We start from the raw sequence: 18,814 nt of genomic DNA, 5'->3' as shown, positions 1-18,814 counted from the left end.
ATTGCTTCCTGCAACCCAAGGAAGGAAGTAGAGTGGGTGCAAATACTCAGCATCAAAGCCAAATATGGAGATGGAGGGGGGAGAACTTAGCCTTTTGCTAAGCATCAAATCTACAATGGCCCCTTGCCATTAACAGTCTACAACACATCTCTATGATGAAGCATGTGTTAACACTGAGTAAAAATGCTGCTCTTCTTGGGATCATAGACATGACCGCGTGGTCATTGACTAGAACCCAAAGGTTGCTGGCTTCAGCCCAAGTTCGCTGGCTTGAGCAAAGGGTCACTGGCTCAGCTGGAGCCCCCCAGTCAAGGCACATATGAGAAGCAGTCAATGAACAACTAAAAATGATGCAACTATGAGTTGATGCTTCTCATCTCTCTCCCTCCTCCCACCTTTTCTCTCTCACTTAAAAAAAAAAGGCTGCCGGCCCTGGCCGGTTGGCTCAGCGGTAGAGCATCGGTCTGGCGTGTGGGGGACCCGGGTTCGATTCCCGGCCAGGGCACATAGGAGAAGTGCCCATTTGCTTCTCCACCCCCCTCCTTCCTCTCTGTCTCTCTCTTCCCCTCCCGCAGCCAAGGCTCCATTGGAGCAAAGATGGCCCGGCCGCTGGGGATGGCTCCTTGGCCTCTGCCCCAGGTGCTAGAGTGGCTCTGGTCGCGGCAGAGCGACACCCCAGAGGGGCAGAGCATCGCCCCCTGGTGGGCAGAGCGTCGCCCCTGGTGGGCGTGCCAGGTGGATCCCGGTCGGGCGCATGCGGGAGTCTGTCTGACTGTCTCTCCCCGTTTCCAGCTTCAGAAAAAAAAAAAAAAAAAAAAAAAAGGCTGCCCATGGGAACTGTGACCCTTGTGAAGATCTGTAAGTTCCTGTTTTGGGCATGCACCCTTTCTGCTCCCCTTTTATCAGCTAAGTTGCTGAGGTTGTCACTTTTGATTTAATGTGACAGACCCTGAACGTGTTCTGGAACTCTAATATGGAGGCCAAAGGGGCCAGAAGACAGGCACTCTCCCCGTAGCTAGTAAAAAAAAGCACATTTCAGCCCAGCCTGCCTCCCCTAGAGGCCCCTCTCCATCTTGGATTCAGCTCTGCCAGGAGCCCTGTGCAAGATGGCAAACATGCAGAGAATAAACTTGTCCTCCTGTTGAAGACACTGTCCCTTCTGTTTGTCACATTCAAGCAATACACTCCTTTCAGAGTTCAGAGCCAGGCCACTGTCTCACTCCCCACAGATGTCTGCTTTGTCTCATCGCTAACGAGGTTTATAAACTCTGAGAGCTGAGTGATCTTTCTTTCTTCTCCCCTTGGCTCTGAGGAAGCCCAGGCTTCTCAGTCTGGATAGTCAGCTGTCTCTGTCTGCCTCTAGAATCACTGTACTAGGAGATGTGCCTGCATTTTATGGGTCATCACTTAGACCCCCGGGCAGTGAAATGGGTGTGTAACAATCTTGCCTCATCCCTTTTTGGTGAGTCTTGTCATTCTCATGTAACTGGTGTGCTCCCTGCCTCCCCGCCAGCTACACATTCCAGCAGGTTCAGGAGCACACAGACCAGATCTGGAAGTTCCAGCGCCATGACCTGATTGAGGAGTACCAGGGCCGGCCCCCGGCCCCTCCTCCCTTCATCCTGCTCAGCCACCTGCACCTCTTCATCAAGAGGGTCATCCTGAAGATACCTGCCAAGCGACACAAGCAGCTCAGTAAGCTGGACCCTCTGCTGTCCACAGAGTGTGCTTGTTCTCAGCAGTCTTAGGGACCATATGTGGGCTAGTGTTGGGTGTGGTGGCTCCTTCTAGAATCCTGGAAGCTTGGAAAGAATGTAGATAACTTGTGCCCCTGACCTCCCACTAGGCCTCTCGGGGGTGGGCATGGGGCAGGCTCCTCCTGGTGCTCAGGGTGCAGAACCCTTCGGCAGGGCTCTCAAGCGGGCTGGGGCCTCCTCACGCAGAGCTCAGGCTCCCCTGCCTGCTCCTCACACAGAGAACAAGCTGGAGAAGAATGAGGAGGCAGCACTCCTGTCCTGGGAGATCTACCTGAAGGAGAACTACCTACAGAACCAGCAGTACCAGCAGAAGCAGAGGCCAGAGCAGAAGATCCAAGACATTAGCAACAGGTCCGGGAGGCCAGGGCGGCCCTCTTGGGTGGGACGCCACAGCCCCCTTCAGTTGTAAGACATAAGAGGGACATAGCCCACCTGGGGGAGGCCCAGGTGATCACCTGGGATGGCAACCGCAGTGCTACACCCCCTGGCACTGGGGGTGTGTCCTCTAGCTGACCCAGTGCCATGCTACTGGCACTGGGCTTGTGTCCTCTAGCTGACCCAGTGCCCTCCTCTGGGTCTTAGGAAGGCCATCTGTGGGCAAGGCTGACCCTGAAACACAGGGGTGGAGTGGGCTGGAGGAGGGACAGGTGGGCCCCAGGAGGCTGTGTGGAGGCCTGGAAGGGTAGGCAGCTAGCGTACTGGCTCAGGCCTTGCTGCAGCTCCCTTTGGGCCTCAGGAGCCCACCCGACACTCAGGCCCACTCAGGACCACTCAGGACCGTCCTTAGTTCCTGCTCTCAGTTCTTCCTCCCCCACTTCCATCCAGGGAGTGGGGTCAGTGTTGAGGGAGAGATCTCTCTGCTCCCTTCTCTCCACCTACCCCTCAAGCCTGTGGGCACCAGGCTTGGCTGCATTGCACACGTATGTGGAAAAGTTTGGTCCTGCTGTTTGTGTGTGTCTCACTGTTTGCCAGGAGGAGGGCGGGGACGTGGTGCCATGTAGTCATGGCAGCTCCTGCCCTGGCACGGAGGTTCCCACAGGCCGTGGAGAGAGCATCCTGGTAAAAAAAAGCACATTTCAGCCCAGCCTGCCTCCCCTAGAGGCCCCTCTCCATCTTGGATTCAGCTCTGCCAGGAGCCCTGTGCAAGATGGCAAACATGCAGAGAATAAACTTGTCCTCCTGTTGAAGACACTGTCCCTTCTGTTTGTCACATTCAAGCAATACACTCCTTTCAGAGTTCAGAGCCAGGCCACTGTCTCACTCCCCACAGATGTCTGCTTTGTCTCATCGCTAACGAGGTTTATAAACTCTGAGAGCTGAGTGATCTTTCTTTCTTCTCCCCTTGGCTCTGAGGAAGCCCAGGCTTCTCAGTCTGGATAGTCAGCTGTCTCTGTCTGCCTCTAGAATCACTGTACTAGGAGATGTGCCTGCATTTTATGGGTCATCACTTAGACCCCCGGGCAGTGAAATGGGTGTGTAACAATCTTGCCTCATCCCTTTTTGGTGAGTCTTGGGAGTGGCCAAGCGTGTGGGCTCCTTACCTTTCCTTAGAGACGGTCACCTGCCTTTCTGCTCCTCTGTCAGCTCGTCTGTGAAATGGTGACTGTGACAGTAGCCATCGCCTGGAGTAGCTTCCAGAACATGGGGAGCATGTGTGAAGCATGAGCACTTGCTGAGTTGGAGACACGCCTGGCCCTCCATCAGCACTGCTTAGCAGTCTGTGGCTTTATGTCAGGTTGCACACGTGTGAGGACAGTGGTTCCCCCCGCCTGGACACCTTCTCCCCCGTGGTCAGGTGAGGGATCCCAGGCCCAGAGGCAGCGTGGCTCCGGGGCCAAGCCGACCCCACTGCACCCACCCCACAGGGCTGGAGTGTGTTGAGGATGGGGTGGGGTCTCAGATAAGCTCCATCTGCAAATGGAGACAGTTCCTGCTTGTCATAGTGACTGAGTCCTAGCGGGCCAAACACACTCTGTCACCTTCTCTCCAGTAGCCAGGCAGCACATTCACAGGGCTGGCTAGGAACAGGGCACCGAGCAGGCATGTGGCTTTTGGGAAATTAAGCAATACATAGTGAGTGCAAGAGTTAACTCCCAGGCCCTCAGTGAAGTGCTTTTCTTCCCTTTGCCTACATAACCCTTCAGAATGGGTTGCAGCCCAGCTTGGCATTCAGAGGTTACTAAAATGATTGCCCACATCATTACAGAAGAACAGTCTTATGGTTAGCGTTGTTGGAAACAGAAAATAAAGACACCTGGCCATAAACAGATGAGAGAGTCTGGGTGGATACTGGGCCATGGAATTATTTTACCCATGCACACAGCCAGCTGAAGTCACGTGACATTTCCACATTGTAGCAAAACAAGACAAAATTGAAGCAATCATTCCCAAAGCGATGGCACTGCCTCTCCTCCCTGCAAACCCCAGCAGTGTCCAGCGGTAGCTTTGTTGTTTGTGACTTGGGTTTCAGAGCTTGTGGCAAGTGCAGGTGAGGGGCTCAGGTGTGTGTGCCCCTCACACCTGCATCTCTCCCAGGATATTCTAAGGCTGTCAGCATGGCAGTGGGAGCCTGTGGCATCCACTGGCTAAGATATCTCCCTTCTTGGGCACTGGACAGTAGTTAGTCTATACAGAAACGTGTATGATAAACACTTTCGAATTCAAAGAATGATGCCTGAAATTAAGGCTGACAGAGCCTGGGCTGTTGACTATGATACCCGCAAGCTGGCCCCATGTTTCTTCACCACCCAGGTCTGAGGCTGGCTGGCTGGGCTCAGCTTTGCGCTCTTTCAGGGTGGACACGATGGTGGATCTGCTGGAAATGGACCATCTGAAGGGTTCAGGCTCCATGGAGCAGAGATTGGCCTCCCTGGAGGAGCAGGTGGGTTTCGGGTCAGGGCCTACATTTCTGAGGCACAGATCTAATGGGCTTGGCCGGTCCCTCTGTGGAGCAGTGGCTCGAGATGCAACACACTGGGACACAATCAAGAGAAGGAGGTGGGAAATGTCAGAGCACCTGTTCCCAATGGGAAGAGGTGCCTTGTTTGTCCTCTGGAAAATTCTACCAAAGAGTTCCCTGGCTGAACTCCAGCTCGTTGCACTGTGAGGCAGCCACATATGGGCTGATCTGAGGAATAAACTCTCGTCCATGCCTCTGTCTTCTGTGTCAGCTGCTATAGCAGGACCCCATGCCAGACAGAGCCTGGAATGGGGCTGTGGGAATCCGGGGGGCCCTGGCTGCCCTCAACCCCACCAGCTCCCTGCAGAGTCCTGTTGGTTTCCACAGCCACCTGGGGAGTATGCAGCGGAGGGGTAGGCCTGCTGTGTGGGAAGCATTGACCAAATCCTACTTGGCACGTTACTTCCAGGTGGCCCAGACAACCAGAGCCCTGCACTGGATTGTGAAGACCCTGAGAGATAGCGGCTTTGGATCAGAGGAGGGCGCCCCTAGTCTAGGTGAGTGGGTAGCTGTGTTCTTTCAAGTCTAGGCTCTGTGGGGAGGAGAGACACCAGACAGGGGCTCTCGCTGGGCCTGGAGGAAAGCTGCCACATGAATGCCAAATGTGGCCAAGTTCCCTTTGGACTTGACCAGGTTGGGGACTTCCCAAGGCGAGGCTGGCACAGAGCCCCCGTCTTCCGCTTGTGCATCATGCTGCAAAGGGGGGGCAACCAGGGGTTGCCCGAGACCCAGCCACATGGACTGGGTGACAGAAAGCAAAGTCTCTGTTCTTGAATTTGTAACCAGCCAGGAACCGGGCATGAGGAGCCCTCCTGGGGGCCACTGGCCTTAAAGGAACAGAGGTGCCTCCTTCATTGGACGGGTTTCCTGAGGGCCTTGAGTCCAGCTAGTGACTAAGACCCTTGCTAGTAGCTGCACAGGGAGGCAAGTACTGGTGGGGAGACACTGCCTGACATCAGCTCTCTGTCTTACCAGGGCGACAGTGCTGGGGGGCTCTGGGAGGATGCCCCTGCAGGGCTGGTGTTCGACCTAGGCTGTGGGAGAGGGAGGCAGCCCAGTCTGGGGAACGGACCAGAGAGGATGCCCTATCCTGTGGGCCAGATGCCTGAGCCTGGCCCACTTTGCCGATGCTTGTGTGGATGTCCCCAGCATCTCAAAAGGTCTCGGAGGGGCAGGACCCCGAGTTGGATGGCAGGCAGAAGGCAGAGGACCTTGGTGACGCACACCACACAAATGCCCGGCACCTCCTCTACCCCAACTCCCCCATCGTGCGCTTCCCCGTGCCCAATGAGAAGGTGCCCTGGGAGGTGAGTGCCTGTCCTGGCTACATCCCCAATGGATTGGGGTGCCCAGTGTTCTGGGTAGGAGCTGTCCTGCCTTGAACGCTTGGTCATAGCTGGGCACCAGGGCTATGACCTCTTAGGGACATACTGGACGAATGAGGACACCTCAGCCTCTTAGGGACATACTGGACGAATGAGGACACCAAGTACACAGGTCCACCCAGCTGGAGGTGGTAGAGCTCAGACTCTAGCCCAGGGTGCCTGGTGGGCCTCTGCACAGAGAGCCAGCTGCCCATCACCTCTAGTCGTCCCACTTGTCCTCGGTTCCATGGTCCCCAGTGCATGGTCAGTTCCCCCTTTTCAGAGTGCCAGGTAAGCGCAAGCATTGGAGAGAGAGAGCAGAGCGAGGGAGACAGAGATAATGGCATCCACCCCAACCTCGGACTAGCTTTGTCTCTGGGGCAGACTTTATCTCTGGCCTTTCCAGAACATTCTGGGCTGTTGCTTCCATTGCCTTGTCCTTATTCCCTGCCAGTGAAATCCTCACCTCTCAAGTTCAGCTGAGACCCCCTGCCCGACCTGGGGAGACTCCCCTAGACCACCAAATCTATTGCCAGCCCCTGGGCTTCGGTCTCTGTGTGGCCAGACCCTCAGGTCTGCCCCAGCGCCAAGTGGCTGAGTGCACCTTGGGGCTGGCTGCGCGGTCCTAGCATGAGAGCTGGGAGGACAAGCAGCGCCCGCAGCTTGGAGCCTGGGCCTGAGCTCTGGGCAGGGCTGACGATCTGAGGAGAGACCACCATTTGTACAGACAGAGTTTCTCATCTATGACCCGCCCTTTTACTCGGCTGAGAGGAAGGACAAGGACTTGGTGGACCCCATGGGAAAGTGAGTGTGCACTATCTCGGGCCTCCTGTCCCTTTCTCACCTCCAGGGAGGGAGGGCGAGGGACCATCCAGGTACTCCAGAGTGACCGCTGGGATCCTGCTCAGGGCGAGCGGCTGCTTCCTCCTTGGACGGGTTGCTCTGCCCTCCCTAAGGGCTGCGGACATGCTGGGAGGGGACATGTGGCTAGGGACACCCACTGCCCTGTGAGGGACCCTTCTGTACTCTGACCAATGCCTCTCTGAGGCGTGGTCACCACAGCACTCTGTCCCTGCCTTCTCTGACTAGGGACATAACTGCTCATTTTCTCCCAGCACTCTGGACTCTCTGTCCAGGGTCACCTACAATGCTGTGGATGGGCCCGTGGACCGCCGGAGCTTCCACGGCAGCTACGTGGTTCAGGATGGGCTCCCTCTGTGAGTATGGCCCGTCCCCACCCACCTAGCTCAACCCTCCTGGGGGCATTTGGGATTTCACTTCTGGGGTTCAGGTTTCCTCTCTTGGCAAACTAGGCAGCAGGCCCTTGTTCAGGTCAACCACATGCCCCCTGGGGCTCATGACATAAAGGAACTTCCTGTACGGGGCCTGAGGAGGAGGAAGGGGCTGGCTGGGGTCTTCAGAATCGAGGAGGATGACAGATGGCTGGGGATGTGGAGGCCCCCAAGGAACAAGAGGAGCAAGGAGCCTGAAGAAGGAGGCTGTGGTGAGCCTCCGTGGAATGTTCTGGAAAAGCTGTGTTAGAATCTAGAGGACAGGCTAGACTTGAGGGCTGGGAATGGCAGGTCAGACATGGATGATGAATTTCTTCCTCTTGTTTCAATGGTGAATTCACTGAACCCACCCCAGTGTCCAGAATTTGTCTTTTCTGACAGAGCCTGGTAGAGTGGAGATGGTGCTGCCTGGCAGGGAAACCGCGGCCTCAGTGTTCGTGTCCTGGGCTGGGGGAGTGTAGGCAAGCTGTGTGCTGGGGCCTGTTCTCCCCGGCGGGTCCGACTCCTTCCTGGTCTTCCACAGCCATCGGATGTCTCTGGGCGCTTGGCCCTGACTCCTAGGTGCAGTGTGGCACAGTGGGTCAGCCCTGCTATCTCTGGGGGACAGGAAGGCTGCTTTAATACCTTATGTGTCTGCTGTGGGGCCAGACTTTGGCTCTCAAGGACACTCTTTTCTTTTCCAACTGACCCCATGGTAACCTGAAGCCCCTGCCTCACCCTTTGAGGTCCCCAAGGACTGGTTCTCCCAGTGGCAGGTGGCAGACAGTAGACTCCCCCCCCCCACCCTTAGGAACCCCATGGGCCGCACAGGGCTGCGAGGGCGCGGGGGCCTCAGCTGCTTCGGACCCAACCACACGCTGCAGCCCGTGGTCACTCGGTGAGTGATGAGGACACGCAGTCACCCACTCACCCTATGAGGGGTTTAGTTCTGGGCCCCTCTGCAAGCACCCAGAGAGCCCAGAGGACAGCTCTCATTTGGTACATGGTGGCAGCCTCATGGCAGGGCCTGGGTAAACATGACACCCCCCAAAAACAAGGCAGGAATGGCTGTGCCCCGAGAATAGCCCAGGTCCATTCCCCATCTCCATAGAGGACCCTCACCTCCCTGTGGGTCCCCCTCCCTTAGAGCCCTGTGGGAGGACAGCCCTGATGGGTCTGGACTGCAGCAGGTCCTCAGGGAGTGAGGCAGGGCTGGGTCCCAGGAGGCAGGGGTGGGCCTGTGGTCAGGGGGGCATTTGACCCAGAGCCTGGGGAGGGGAGGTGTGAGCCGTGTCCCTTTGTAGGTGGAGGAGGAACCAGGATGGAGCCATTTGCCGGAGAAGTATAAAGAAGGTGCTGGAAGTGCTGGTGATGAAGCATGCCCTCTCAGAGCACTGGGCCTTGCCAGGGGTAAGCCGCTAAGTCATCTGTCTGTCCCTTCGTCATTATTCCCTCATCCCTTCTGCCCACAGACTGAACAGCACCCACCTGCAGTCTCTGCCCTGGGCGGTTCTGGACTCTGTCCATGGTTCTCAACAATAGAGCCAGAGACTTGGCAGTACGGAAGGTCTTCAGGCCCCAACATGGATTCCAGGGCGCTGGGCAGCTCTGGCCCCTGCAGGAGGGAGTGCAGCTCTGAGCACTGCGCACTGAGTGCTGTCTGCTGAGCCTGCTCAGGTCCCGGCCACTGCAGTTAGTGGGGGACAGGGTGTCCCAAAGGCCGAGGCAGAATGGACATGGACTATGAGGACTTTGAATAACAAGCAGGGTCTCCTAGGTGGCTGAGGGGTGGGGAGGGGCCATACCCTTATGGGCAGGTGGCCTCAGAAGTGGCTGGGACCCCAGTGTGAGGAGCAGAGGTGACAGATGGGATCTGAGGAATGCAAATGAACAATAAAAGCACAGTCCTCCCAAAGGTGGCCAGGGTCTGGAGGGCAGGGTGCTGCTACTTTACAGGGACTGGGAGGCAATGGTGCCCAGCGTGCGCCCCTCCAAGGTAGTGACCTTGGCCCTGCACCCTGCTGTGGGCTGACATGGACAGTGGCTCTGGGCAATGTCACTCTGGCCCTGAGACACTCGGGCTGCCAGATGCAAGTCGGCCTGTGACTCTGGCTGGCTGCCCATGTCGGGCAGGTGGCCAGTGGAGATGGGTCCCTGAGTGGCCTTGCCAACCTGCCTCCATCTCCCTCTGTTCAGGGATCCCGGGATCCAGGAGAGACACTGCCCCGGAAGCTGAAGCAGGTCCTCCAGAGAGAGTTCTGGCCTTCCTTTGAGAACCTGCTAATGCATGGCACAGAGGTAGGTGTCTCTCTGTGTGTCCTGAGCCCCTGCAATGCGCTCAGGGTGCAAGAGTTGCAGGACAGCAGGGGACACGGGACACTGAGGCTCACATCCCGGAGTTCCTGGAGGAAGGAGCTGGGACTAGGGAACATGGCCATGGCTTGGGGTCTCCTTGCCTTCCCTCTCTGTCCTGATTGTCTTCCCTCTAAATCAAGTGAGCAGGCCTGGTGTCTGGCCTCTCCGTCCCACACTCACCCTTGCCCTGAGCACAGCTGTCTTACAGGGGGACCCTCAGCATCTCTGCCTCCCAGGGCAAAGGGGTTTTGGGATGTCAGTCCTGGGCTCACCAAGTCCTGCTGGGGACATGAAGCTGGGTCCTCACACATTTGTCGAGCCTATTTGCTATTTGCTTTATTGAAGCCTTTCTTTTTTCTTTTTCTTTTCTTCTTTCTTTTTCTTTCTTTCTTTCTCCCTCCCTCTCTGTCTCTCTCTCTTTCTTTCTTTTAAATTTTTCCACTGATTTGAGAGAGCAAGAAAGAGGTCAACGGAGAGAGAGAGGAAGAGAGAGAGAAGCATCAACTCGTTGTTTCACTTAGTTGTTCCATTGAGTTGTGCACTCCTTGATTGCTTGTCGTATATGCCCTGAGTGGGGGGGGGGGGGGTTGAACCTGCGACCACCTGGCTAGGGCTGATTCCATTCTTAATTACAAAAGCAACATGTGTTTGCTAGAATATCCAAAATGCAGCCGGATAAAGGGTGAACAGTGAAGCCACCTCTACACTCACATGCCCAAGTGCTGCCAGGTGCAGACACCTGTGTACTTCTTCATGCACCTGTGTGGGCTCCACCTCCAGCTCTCCGTCCACCCTCGAGCACGCACGCACTCCTGCAAAAAGAATGCAGCATGGCCTCTTTTCTCTGTGCTTTGCTTTTTCATGTAATTGGTGATGGTCATATTTTTAGGTCCATATTTACAAATTTCCCTCACTCTTTTTCATGACCACATAATGTTTTGCAGACTATATATATTTTGTGTCAAGTTGTCACCTGTCCTGTTTCTGCCGCATGTCAAGATGAAAGAGGCGATTGCTAGTACTTATGGTTTTGACCTGTAAATCCAGCAGGTTCATATGGTTTGTCCCATGTCCCATGGTTTGTGCCTCTGGGACACTGCCATCTCCCTTTTCCTTACTCTGTGAAAATAATTACTTTTTCAAGATGATATCCAAACTGCTTGAAAGCAAATAGTTCAGTGGCATTTAGTAATTAACAGTGTGTGACCATCACCTCTATCTAGTTCCAAAACATTTCCATCAACCCAGAAGGAGACCCCGCACCCCATCAGTAGTCACTTCCATCCCCTTGTCCAGCCCCTGGCCACCACTAACCTGTGTTCTGTTGCTGAATTTGCCTGTTCTGGACACTCATGTTAAGTGGATCACATGGCATGAGGCTTTTGGTGTCTAATGTCTTTTGTTTACTATAATGTTTTCAAGGTCCGCCATCATTTTTAATTCTTTTAAGGATAGTCCAGGCAGGTCTGGGTGCCAGGACAGAGGTCAGGAGAGAGATAAGAGGTCCTAGACTCCATAATGTGTTGGTCAAGGCTGGGGCTGTGCTGGGGAGCACCTGGACAGGCAGGGAGAGCCAGGTCAGGCTTGGGTACCATGGGCAGCTATGTTCAGAGCACCCCAGGGCCAGAGCGTGGGGACAGTGAGGAACCTTGCTCTGGAGGGAAACCGGCAGGGCTCAGTGTCTGGTGGGTGGACCGGCTCACCCTGCATTGCCTCCCAGGTGTACAAAGGCTACGCGGACGACCCTCGGAACACAGACAATGCCTGGATTGAGACGGTGGCTGTCAGTGTCCACTTTCCAGACCAGAGTGACATGGAGCTAAAGAGGCTGAACTCTGTATGGAGCTTGGGTTGCATGCTCTGAGGAGGGGGAAGATGTGGGGCCTGCAGTGACAGGTCTGCTGGGCTCCTGGGCCAGGGCCAGAGCTGGCAGGGACCCTGTGATGGATCCTGAGGACCCCCAGGCTTGTGTCCGGGGAGGCCAGTTTATACACCTTTATGGGGATACTTTCCCCTGTACTTAGCACAAACCTACATGTCCCTAACCCAGAAGTGGGACCAAGAGGTTGCAAGGAACAATCCCAGGGTGTGATTTACAGGATAGAAGACCTCAGAATAAGGTGCCTGCTCTTTCTCACTCGAGGATTTCCAGGGCTCTGCAGGCATCTTCTGAATTGGGCCTGAAGTCAGTGTTTTTATTCCCCTGTGATAAAAGTCCAGGCACAACCCACAGCAAGACCTACAGACGGGAGTTGTAGTAATATCCTGGGGTGTCTGGCTGGAGGCCACAGCTCAGGTCAGGTTGTGCCTTTGTCCTTGCAGCACCTGCACGCCTGCGACCCAGGGATGTCCATCCGATGGCAGGTCGTGGATAAGCGCATCCCACTGTATGCTGACCACAAGGCCATCCTCCAGAAGGTGGCTATTCTGTTTGGGGCTTACTACTGACCCGAGGACTCAGGTGAGGCTGGTTCGTCCCCAGCCCCCTCGGAGGCTTAGGCTGCGTAGGATGCAGCTGTGGACCTCGGGCATTCAAGGAACACAGCATGATGTGGTTTGGGGATCTGCTACTTCTCATGGCCAACTGAGTCGCCCACCAGATGAGTTCATGAACCAGAAGGCGCAGTAAGGTGACCTGAGAGGGGAGCCAAGACAGAAGATGGACTGGTTCCAGTCACACGGCATTTCCTCAGGGTTGCAGTGGCCACCACGACCCCACCAGCCTTCACTGCCTCTCTCGGGTCAGCTGGCGGCCAGCGGAGGGGCTGGAGACTCCTGGCAGCCTCTGCCTTTGGCCTGAGTCAAGTCACTCCTGGTAACTGTCATGAGCAGTACATCCCCCACCAGAAGTGGCTTGGCTCAAGGCCTGTGTCCTTTGTGGCCTCCTCAGGCCTTGCCTCCAAGATGGCCTCTATCGTGACCTGACTTGGACCCTTAGTTGGCCTGGGGCAGGCACCGTAGGAACCCTGGTTCACAGCCGGGTCACCATTGAGGCTGAGCCCCTCGGAAGCCGGTGAGCACAGTCCTTCTCCAGAGATGGAAAGGGTCCCTGCCTGTGCACAGCCTCGGGGACCCAGGCAGGGCCCTCCTGCACATAGTACTTTGTCCACTCCCTGTGAACCCAGGGAGGAGCGGGTGGTGGGTGTGTATGGGGGCACCCCATATAGTGTCAGTGAGTCACAAACTATCAGCATAAGCCATCAGGAGAACCAGGACCAGGAATGTTGCCAAACCCGACATTCAATCGCTGTCCCATACCAGCCTGGCCAGCTCTTCTGTGCATCCTGCAAATAAAGTTACAGATGTACAGCGGTCAGGGGCTGTGTCTGGGCCACTGAAACCTCTACCAACCCACAGCCAAACTTGCTGTGCCCAAGGGCATCTCTTGTGGCTATCTCCTCGTGGACATCCTGCAGGCCCCTCAGGTCCAAATTCATGATTTCCCCTTCTTCACTCTCTGCTTCATTAGTCCAGGCCCCAGCATTGTCCTTGAAGCCCCCAAACTGCGACTCAGTGTCCCTGTGCTCTTGTCGTGGATCCTTCCACCCTGCAGGTAGGTGCTCAGGCACCGTGGGGCCTTCACTTTTATCTAGAATCTTATACTCAAACTATAATTCAAGTGGCAGCACCTAATAAAGACATTTTAGACTTGTAAACGTGTAACTTACATGTCCTTTCTGAAAGAACTTCTCAAAGGTGAATTGTGGAGACTGAAACACACAGACTGAGCTCAGGGTGCTGTCACACAGTACAGCTGATGGGACGGCTCAAACCATGGGCGTTGATTCTCTCACAGTCTTGGAGGCTGGACATCCAGGTCAGGGCTGGTTTCCGGTGAGGCCTCTGTCCCTCTGTCCTCACTGGGCAGGTCCTCAGTGTGCTCTCCTCTCATACGGACACTGCCCCTGTTGCCTTGGGGCTCCTCTCATGACCTCATTTACCTGAGTTACTTCCTTAGAGGCCCTACCTCAAATACACCACACTGGGAGTCAGGGCTTCAACAGACGGATATTTGGGAGGGACACAAGCAATCAGCCCACCGCACATGCACACACACGCACAGACTGAGCTCACTGGTCAGCAAAGGGTGTCTCAACAACTTCCTATGGGCGGCTTGTCACCCAGGCCATGCTGTGGCCACAGCATTAGAACTGTAGCATTAGAACAGGGACATCCACCAGAGGAGTACCTGAAATGTATCTAGTGGTGTGTCCTCTTGGTGCACTTGCAACAGAGAGTGACCAGTTCCCTAAACAGATCAGAGGGAGAGGTAGGGCACTGCTGGGTGATGCAGCCCTCTGCCCTCTGCCCTCTCTGATGGCGCCTGCTCACATTGGAGCTGCCCGTTTTCCAACAGGAACACCAGTGGGGAGCTGCAGCGCCTCTATCAGGACAAGTGATGCTGGTCTGCGAGTGGTCCCAGGGTCACTCCCAGCTGTTTGGGACAGCAAGCGGGGACTGTGAGCTGGGATCGTCTAGAGAAAAGCAATGGGATACCATGCCCTGTGAGGACCATTCCACACCCCCTCCCATGTGCACCTTTAGTGTGGAGCAAACCGAAAGCCAGACAGTGAGCAGGTCCTGTGGACTTGCTGGGGGTCTCAGGAGGAACATTTCTAACTTTAAATACTTTCCTTAAAATTAAAGGCGGAAAGTAAATTGTCTAAGGTTATGATTCCAGAAGCTCAAAAACCAGTACAACATAAATCCAGGAGCTAAGGTAGAATTTAATAAAACAGGAAAATAATTGGCATTTTAAAAACTCCAAGAAACAGTTCTTGAGAAGGAGCAACAAAATCAACAAAACATAGACAACCTGGATCAAGAGTAAGAGTGAGCACTTGTGTGTGTGTGTGTGTGTGTGTGTGTGTGTGTGTGTGCGCGCGCGTGCCTGTGTGCAGGTGCAGGGAGAGCCCACAGAGGGGCCAGGCCTGGACATCCCAAAGAAAATACTACAGGAAGCAAAGGCAGCCATCTGCTCTCCACAGGGAAACTCGGCAGCCGGGTGAGTGGGGCAGTTTGGTTCTGAAGAGACCAGGGGGAGGGACTGGGGTGGGGGGCTGGGTGCAGGCAGAAAGCCAGCCGCTGCTCAGGCCCCTGTGCTCTTGGGAAGCTGGGAAGGGAAACAATTGCAGGCCTTGTTTTTGGTTTTCCAATCTGGGTTTTCAAGAGCAGGCGGAGAGAACCAGGAATTCTGGGACATCCAGGAATTCAGAGAGATCTAGGAACTCTCTAAATGCAGGGGAAGGCTCAGAGTGGCCAGAGCTGCTGGAGACAATTTTGCCAAAGGCAATCCGTCCATGAAGGTTCTGCTTTAGATGCCCAGCCTTTTTGGTTCCCATTCAGTGAGTGGGCTCCCGGCCAGCTGCCCTTGTCCTGTCCCTTTGCGCCGGCTGCTTCAGCCCTGCCTGTGAGCTGGCTTCCCTCGACAGTGCCCAGCAGGGCTGGGGTTCTATCTAAGGATCCCCATGTGCACATGGGGCCAGTGTGGCAGCCAGGGCAGGCTCAATGGAAGGGCAGGATAGAAGAGCAAGCAGCTAGCACACACCTAGACAGCTAGCTATGGCCAGAAGAAGGGCCCACTCTGGCCACTGTTCCGTCTCTGTGTGGGGAGGACAACGTCTGGGCCTCACCAGGATGTTTTGTTTGTCTGCCTAATTTAATCTGGCCCTGGTGATGCTATAGGCTCGGCTCCTCCTTGCTCCTCCCCAGAGAGAAGCACTCAGACCTCACCCAGCAAAACAGCCTCCCTGATGGGGAAGCAATTAACCAGTTTCAGCACTGCATTCAATCACTGGGGCCATGAAACCTGATTTCCAGGTGGATAAAAAGGCAAGATAATCATCCCAGAGTCCAATTATAGTCAGAAGGGCAGCCCAGTGGGCAGACCATGTGGCCAGGATGACATTAGAAGGTTTCTGGTGTGTTTGGGAACACTGCCTCATGATCAGGAGAGGACAGTGAGCCAGGCTCTCACAGGGCTCTGCAGCCTGGGCCTGGCTGCCAGCCAGAAACTCCCGCGGACACTCTGACATCATCGCCAGTGAGGCAGGCCACAGAACCAGGGACCAGAAGGGCAGCTCAACACACAGCTTTACATGAGCACCTGAAATTGATTGATCCATCCATCCATCAGTGGATACATCATTAACATATAGAATCCCTGGTGACCAGTAAACCTACTTGGCATGTTAGGGACACAGAAGCACACATTAATCACTGCACAATTTTATTTTATTTTTTTAGTGCATGCGTGCACACACGTGTGAGAGACAGGAAGAGAGAGAAATGAAAAGCATCAACTTGTAGTTGCAGCTTTTTTACTTGTTCATTGATTGCTTCTCATATGCCCCTTGACTGGGCAACTCCAGCCAAGCCAGTGATCCCTTGCTTAAGCTAGAGACCTTGGGCTTCAACCCAGTGACCTTTGGGCTCAAGCCAGAGACCCAGCCAGCGCTAAAGCTGGTGAGCCTCTGCTCAAGCTGGCAACCTCAGGGTTTCGAACCAAGTACCTCAGTGTTCTAGGCCGATGCTGTGTTCACTGTGCCACCACCATTCAGGCAGGCACTGCACAAATTTTGAATGTGAGCAGCTGATGGATATTTTTTACTTATGTTAACAAGCTGCACCCAGACAAGATATGGAACACCTGGCCCCAGGAGCCCCCTTCCCATCTTGCACTCCACCATCCACGAGTGTTGCCTGCTCTTCAACTTCCCATAAACAGAAATGCACAGTATGAGAGCTCTAAGTGTCTGTCCCTCCCACTCACCTGCATCCACACTGTAGTTTTCTTAGTGGTCACTACATAATTTGTTTGATTTAAATATTCAACATATTCCACAATTTGGGGGCTCCCTTTGGCATCTCTTCAATTGCCCAAACAATCACCTATCAACAGCTTCACGGCTCACAGTATTTTGATCTCTGTAAAAGGTGGCTGGCTGTTTAAGGCAGAAATAATGAAGTGTTGTGGGGTTCCTACATATGTGGACATAAACTGCATAACAACAGCCCAGCCCTGATGGCTGCAGGGCCTTCACACTGGCGGAGTGGTCGAGGGTGACCTGGCTAAGGACTGCAATGAGAAGTGGCAACCTGATGCTACCCTCTAAAGCAGCCACTGAAATGACACAGTGACAGTTAAAGACAGGAGACAACTAAGAACAGAGAATGGACTAAAAAATATTCAACCCAGCAGAAGTTAGGAAAAGAGGATGAGGAACAAATGGGGAAGAACTAGAGGCAGACAGACTGAAGCCTAACCACACCAGTTACCCCTTCAGATGTGAGTTATTGAAGCAGGACATCACCAACTAAGCTATGGGCATTATTCAGTGTCACTAATTTTCCACTAATGTCCTTGTGTATTCTAGGGTCACACACTGCAGTTGCCATACTTATTTCTCCTTAGTGTTTTCCAATCCATAACAGTGATTCTGTCTTTAATGACCTCTTCATTTTTTTTTTTTTTTTAACCTCTTCATTTTTGAAGTGTACTGATTAGTAACTTTATAAAGGTCTTTCAATTTGAGTGTGTCTGGAGTGTTCTCATAATTGCAGATTGTGCATTTTGGGCAAGAACACCACACAGTGGTGTTGTGTCTTTCTCAGTCCCTTGAATCAAGGGCTACATGATGTCTATCTGTCTTATTTCTGATGATATTAACCTTGGTCACAAAGTAAGGTCGTTTCTCCACTATAAAGTTATTATTTTCAGGCCCTGGCTGGTTTGCTCAGTGGATAAAGCATTGGCCTGGCAGGCAGAAGTCCCGGGTTCGATCCCTGTCAGGGAACACATGAGAAGCAACCATCTGCTTCTCTTCTCCTCACTTTACCCCTTCTCTCCCACTTCTCCTCTTGCAGCCAGTGGACTGATTGGTTTGAGCATCAGCCCTGGGTGCTGAGGATAGCTCAGTTGATTTAAGGATCAGCCCCAGACAGGGGTTGCTGGTTAGGGTGTATGCAGGAGTCTATCTCCGTATCTCTCCTCCTCTCACTTAAAAAAATAAAAAAAAAATAAGGTTATTTTTATCCCCTTTGTAGTTGATAATTATATTAAGGAAGCTATTTGGATGCTGTTGTGAGTCGGGGGCGCAGAGAGAGAGATCAGCAGACGGAATCATCAAGGACTAGCAAAGGACCACCGCTCGCTCAGGCAAATGGCCCCGAGTTCATGCAGTGTCCTAATTTTATTCACAAGACTTCAAAAAGCTTGTTTACTGAGAAATTGGCATAACATCAAGAGTAACTTTTGCTTAAAGATACATGGAGTGCACCTGCAAGATAGCTTACTAACAATATAATATCAGAAGGCATTAATTGCTATTGCTTCTATGGATCCCACAACATTCCTCTCCTTATCTGAAGGGATAACCTTGGAAGGTACTGAAATCTTATGAGAATGTTTTACTGAGAAAAGCCCAGCAACTGCCTTCAGTCACATAGACCTGTTTCAGTGACCCGCCTTCAAGTCACAAAACAACTTTCTTGGCAAAACATTCATTTTTTGTTGGCTGTGTTCCCATCCAAGACCATGCAATGGGTTATTCCACTACAGGACACTATGAAAATCCCGAAGGAAACTAAGTATAAGATGCTCAAGGTTAAAAGTAAAAGGATGGAAGAAAGTAGCCCATGCTAATTTAATAAAAACAGCTGGAGTATCTGTTAGTGTCAGACAGACAGAGTTCAAGACAAAGAATCTGGGGATAAGAAGGGTCATTTCACAATGATAAAGTGGTCAGTTAGGCCCTGGCCGGTTGGCTCAGTGGTAGAGCGTCGGCCTGGCGTGCAGAAGTCCCGGGTTCGATTCCCGGCCAGGGCACACAGGAGAAGAGCCCATCTGCTTCTCCACCCCTCCCCCTCTCCTTCCTCTCTGTCTCTCTCTTCCCCTCCCACAGCCGAGGCTCCATTGGAGCAAAGATGGCCCGGGCACTGGGGATGGCTCCTTGGCCTCTGCCCCAGGCGCTAGAGTGGCTCTGGTCGCGACAAAATGACGCCCCGGAGGGGCAGAGCATCGCCCCCTGGTGGGCAGAGTGTCGCCCCCTGGTGGGCTTGCCAGGTGGATCCCGGTCGGGCACATGCGGGAGTCTGTTTGACTGTCTC

At 53.9% G+C, this 18,814-nt stretch overlaps 1 protein-coding gene and 1 non-coding gene across 10 annotated transcripts in view; both read left to right on the top strand.

The window, feature by feature from the left end:
• TRPM2 (transient receptor potential cation channel subfamily M member 2) overlaps window positions 1–13,340 on the top strand; it is a 52,857-nt gene extending 39,517 nt beyond the window's left edge. For 6 of the 9 annotated variants that reach the window (XM_066370037.1, XM_066370039.1, XM_066370040.1 and 3 more), the window contains exons 22-33: window positions 1,514–1,695; window positions 1,976–2,108; window positions 4,509–4,638; window positions 5,126–5,213; window positions 5,866–6,023; window positions 6,808–6,884; window positions 7,196–7,297; window positions 8,163–8,249; window positions 8,656–8,761; window positions 9,548–9,649; window positions 11,427–11,543; window positions 12,029–13,340. In XM_066370037.1, coding sequence (XP_066226134.1) covers window positions 1,514–1,695; window positions 1,976–2,108; window positions 4,509–4,638; window positions 5,126–5,213; window positions 5,866–6,023; window positions 6,808–6,884; window positions 7,196–7,297; window positions 8,163–8,249; window positions 8,656–8,761; window positions 9,548–9,649; window positions 11,427–11,543; window positions 12,029–12,154 — 1,408 coding nt within the window. In that variant the 3' untranslated portion in view covers window positions 12,155–13,340. The remainder of the gene's footprint in view (window positions 1–1,513; window positions 1,696–1,975; window positions 2,109–4,508; window positions 4,639–5,125; window positions 5,214–5,865; window positions 6,024–6,807; window positions 6,885–7,195; window positions 7,298–8,162; window positions 8,250–8,655; window positions 8,762–9,547; window positions 9,650–11,426; window positions 11,544–12,028) is intronic. The other 3 variants (XM_066370042.1, XM_066370041.1, XM_066370036.1) reach the window with 2 other exon arrangements.
• LOC136396045 (Z6 small nucleolar RNA) lies at window positions 8,715–8,768 on the top strand. The gene has a single exon (XR_010749475.1). It is a non-coding gene; the product is annotated as a Z6 small nucleolar RNA (small nucleolar RNA).
• Window positions 13,341–18,814: the final 5,474 nt, after the last annotated feature.

This window comes from Saccopteryx leptura, chromosome 2 (genome assembly GCF_036850995.1).
Source record: "Saccopteryx leptura isolate mSacLep1 chromosome 2, mSacLep1_pri_phased_curated, whole genome shotgun sequence".
Lineage (NCBI taxonomy): Eukaryota > Metazoa > Chordata > Mammalia > Chiroptera > Emballonuridae > Saccopteryx > Saccopteryx leptura.
This window is presented reverse-complemented; position numbering and strand designations above follow the sequence as displayed.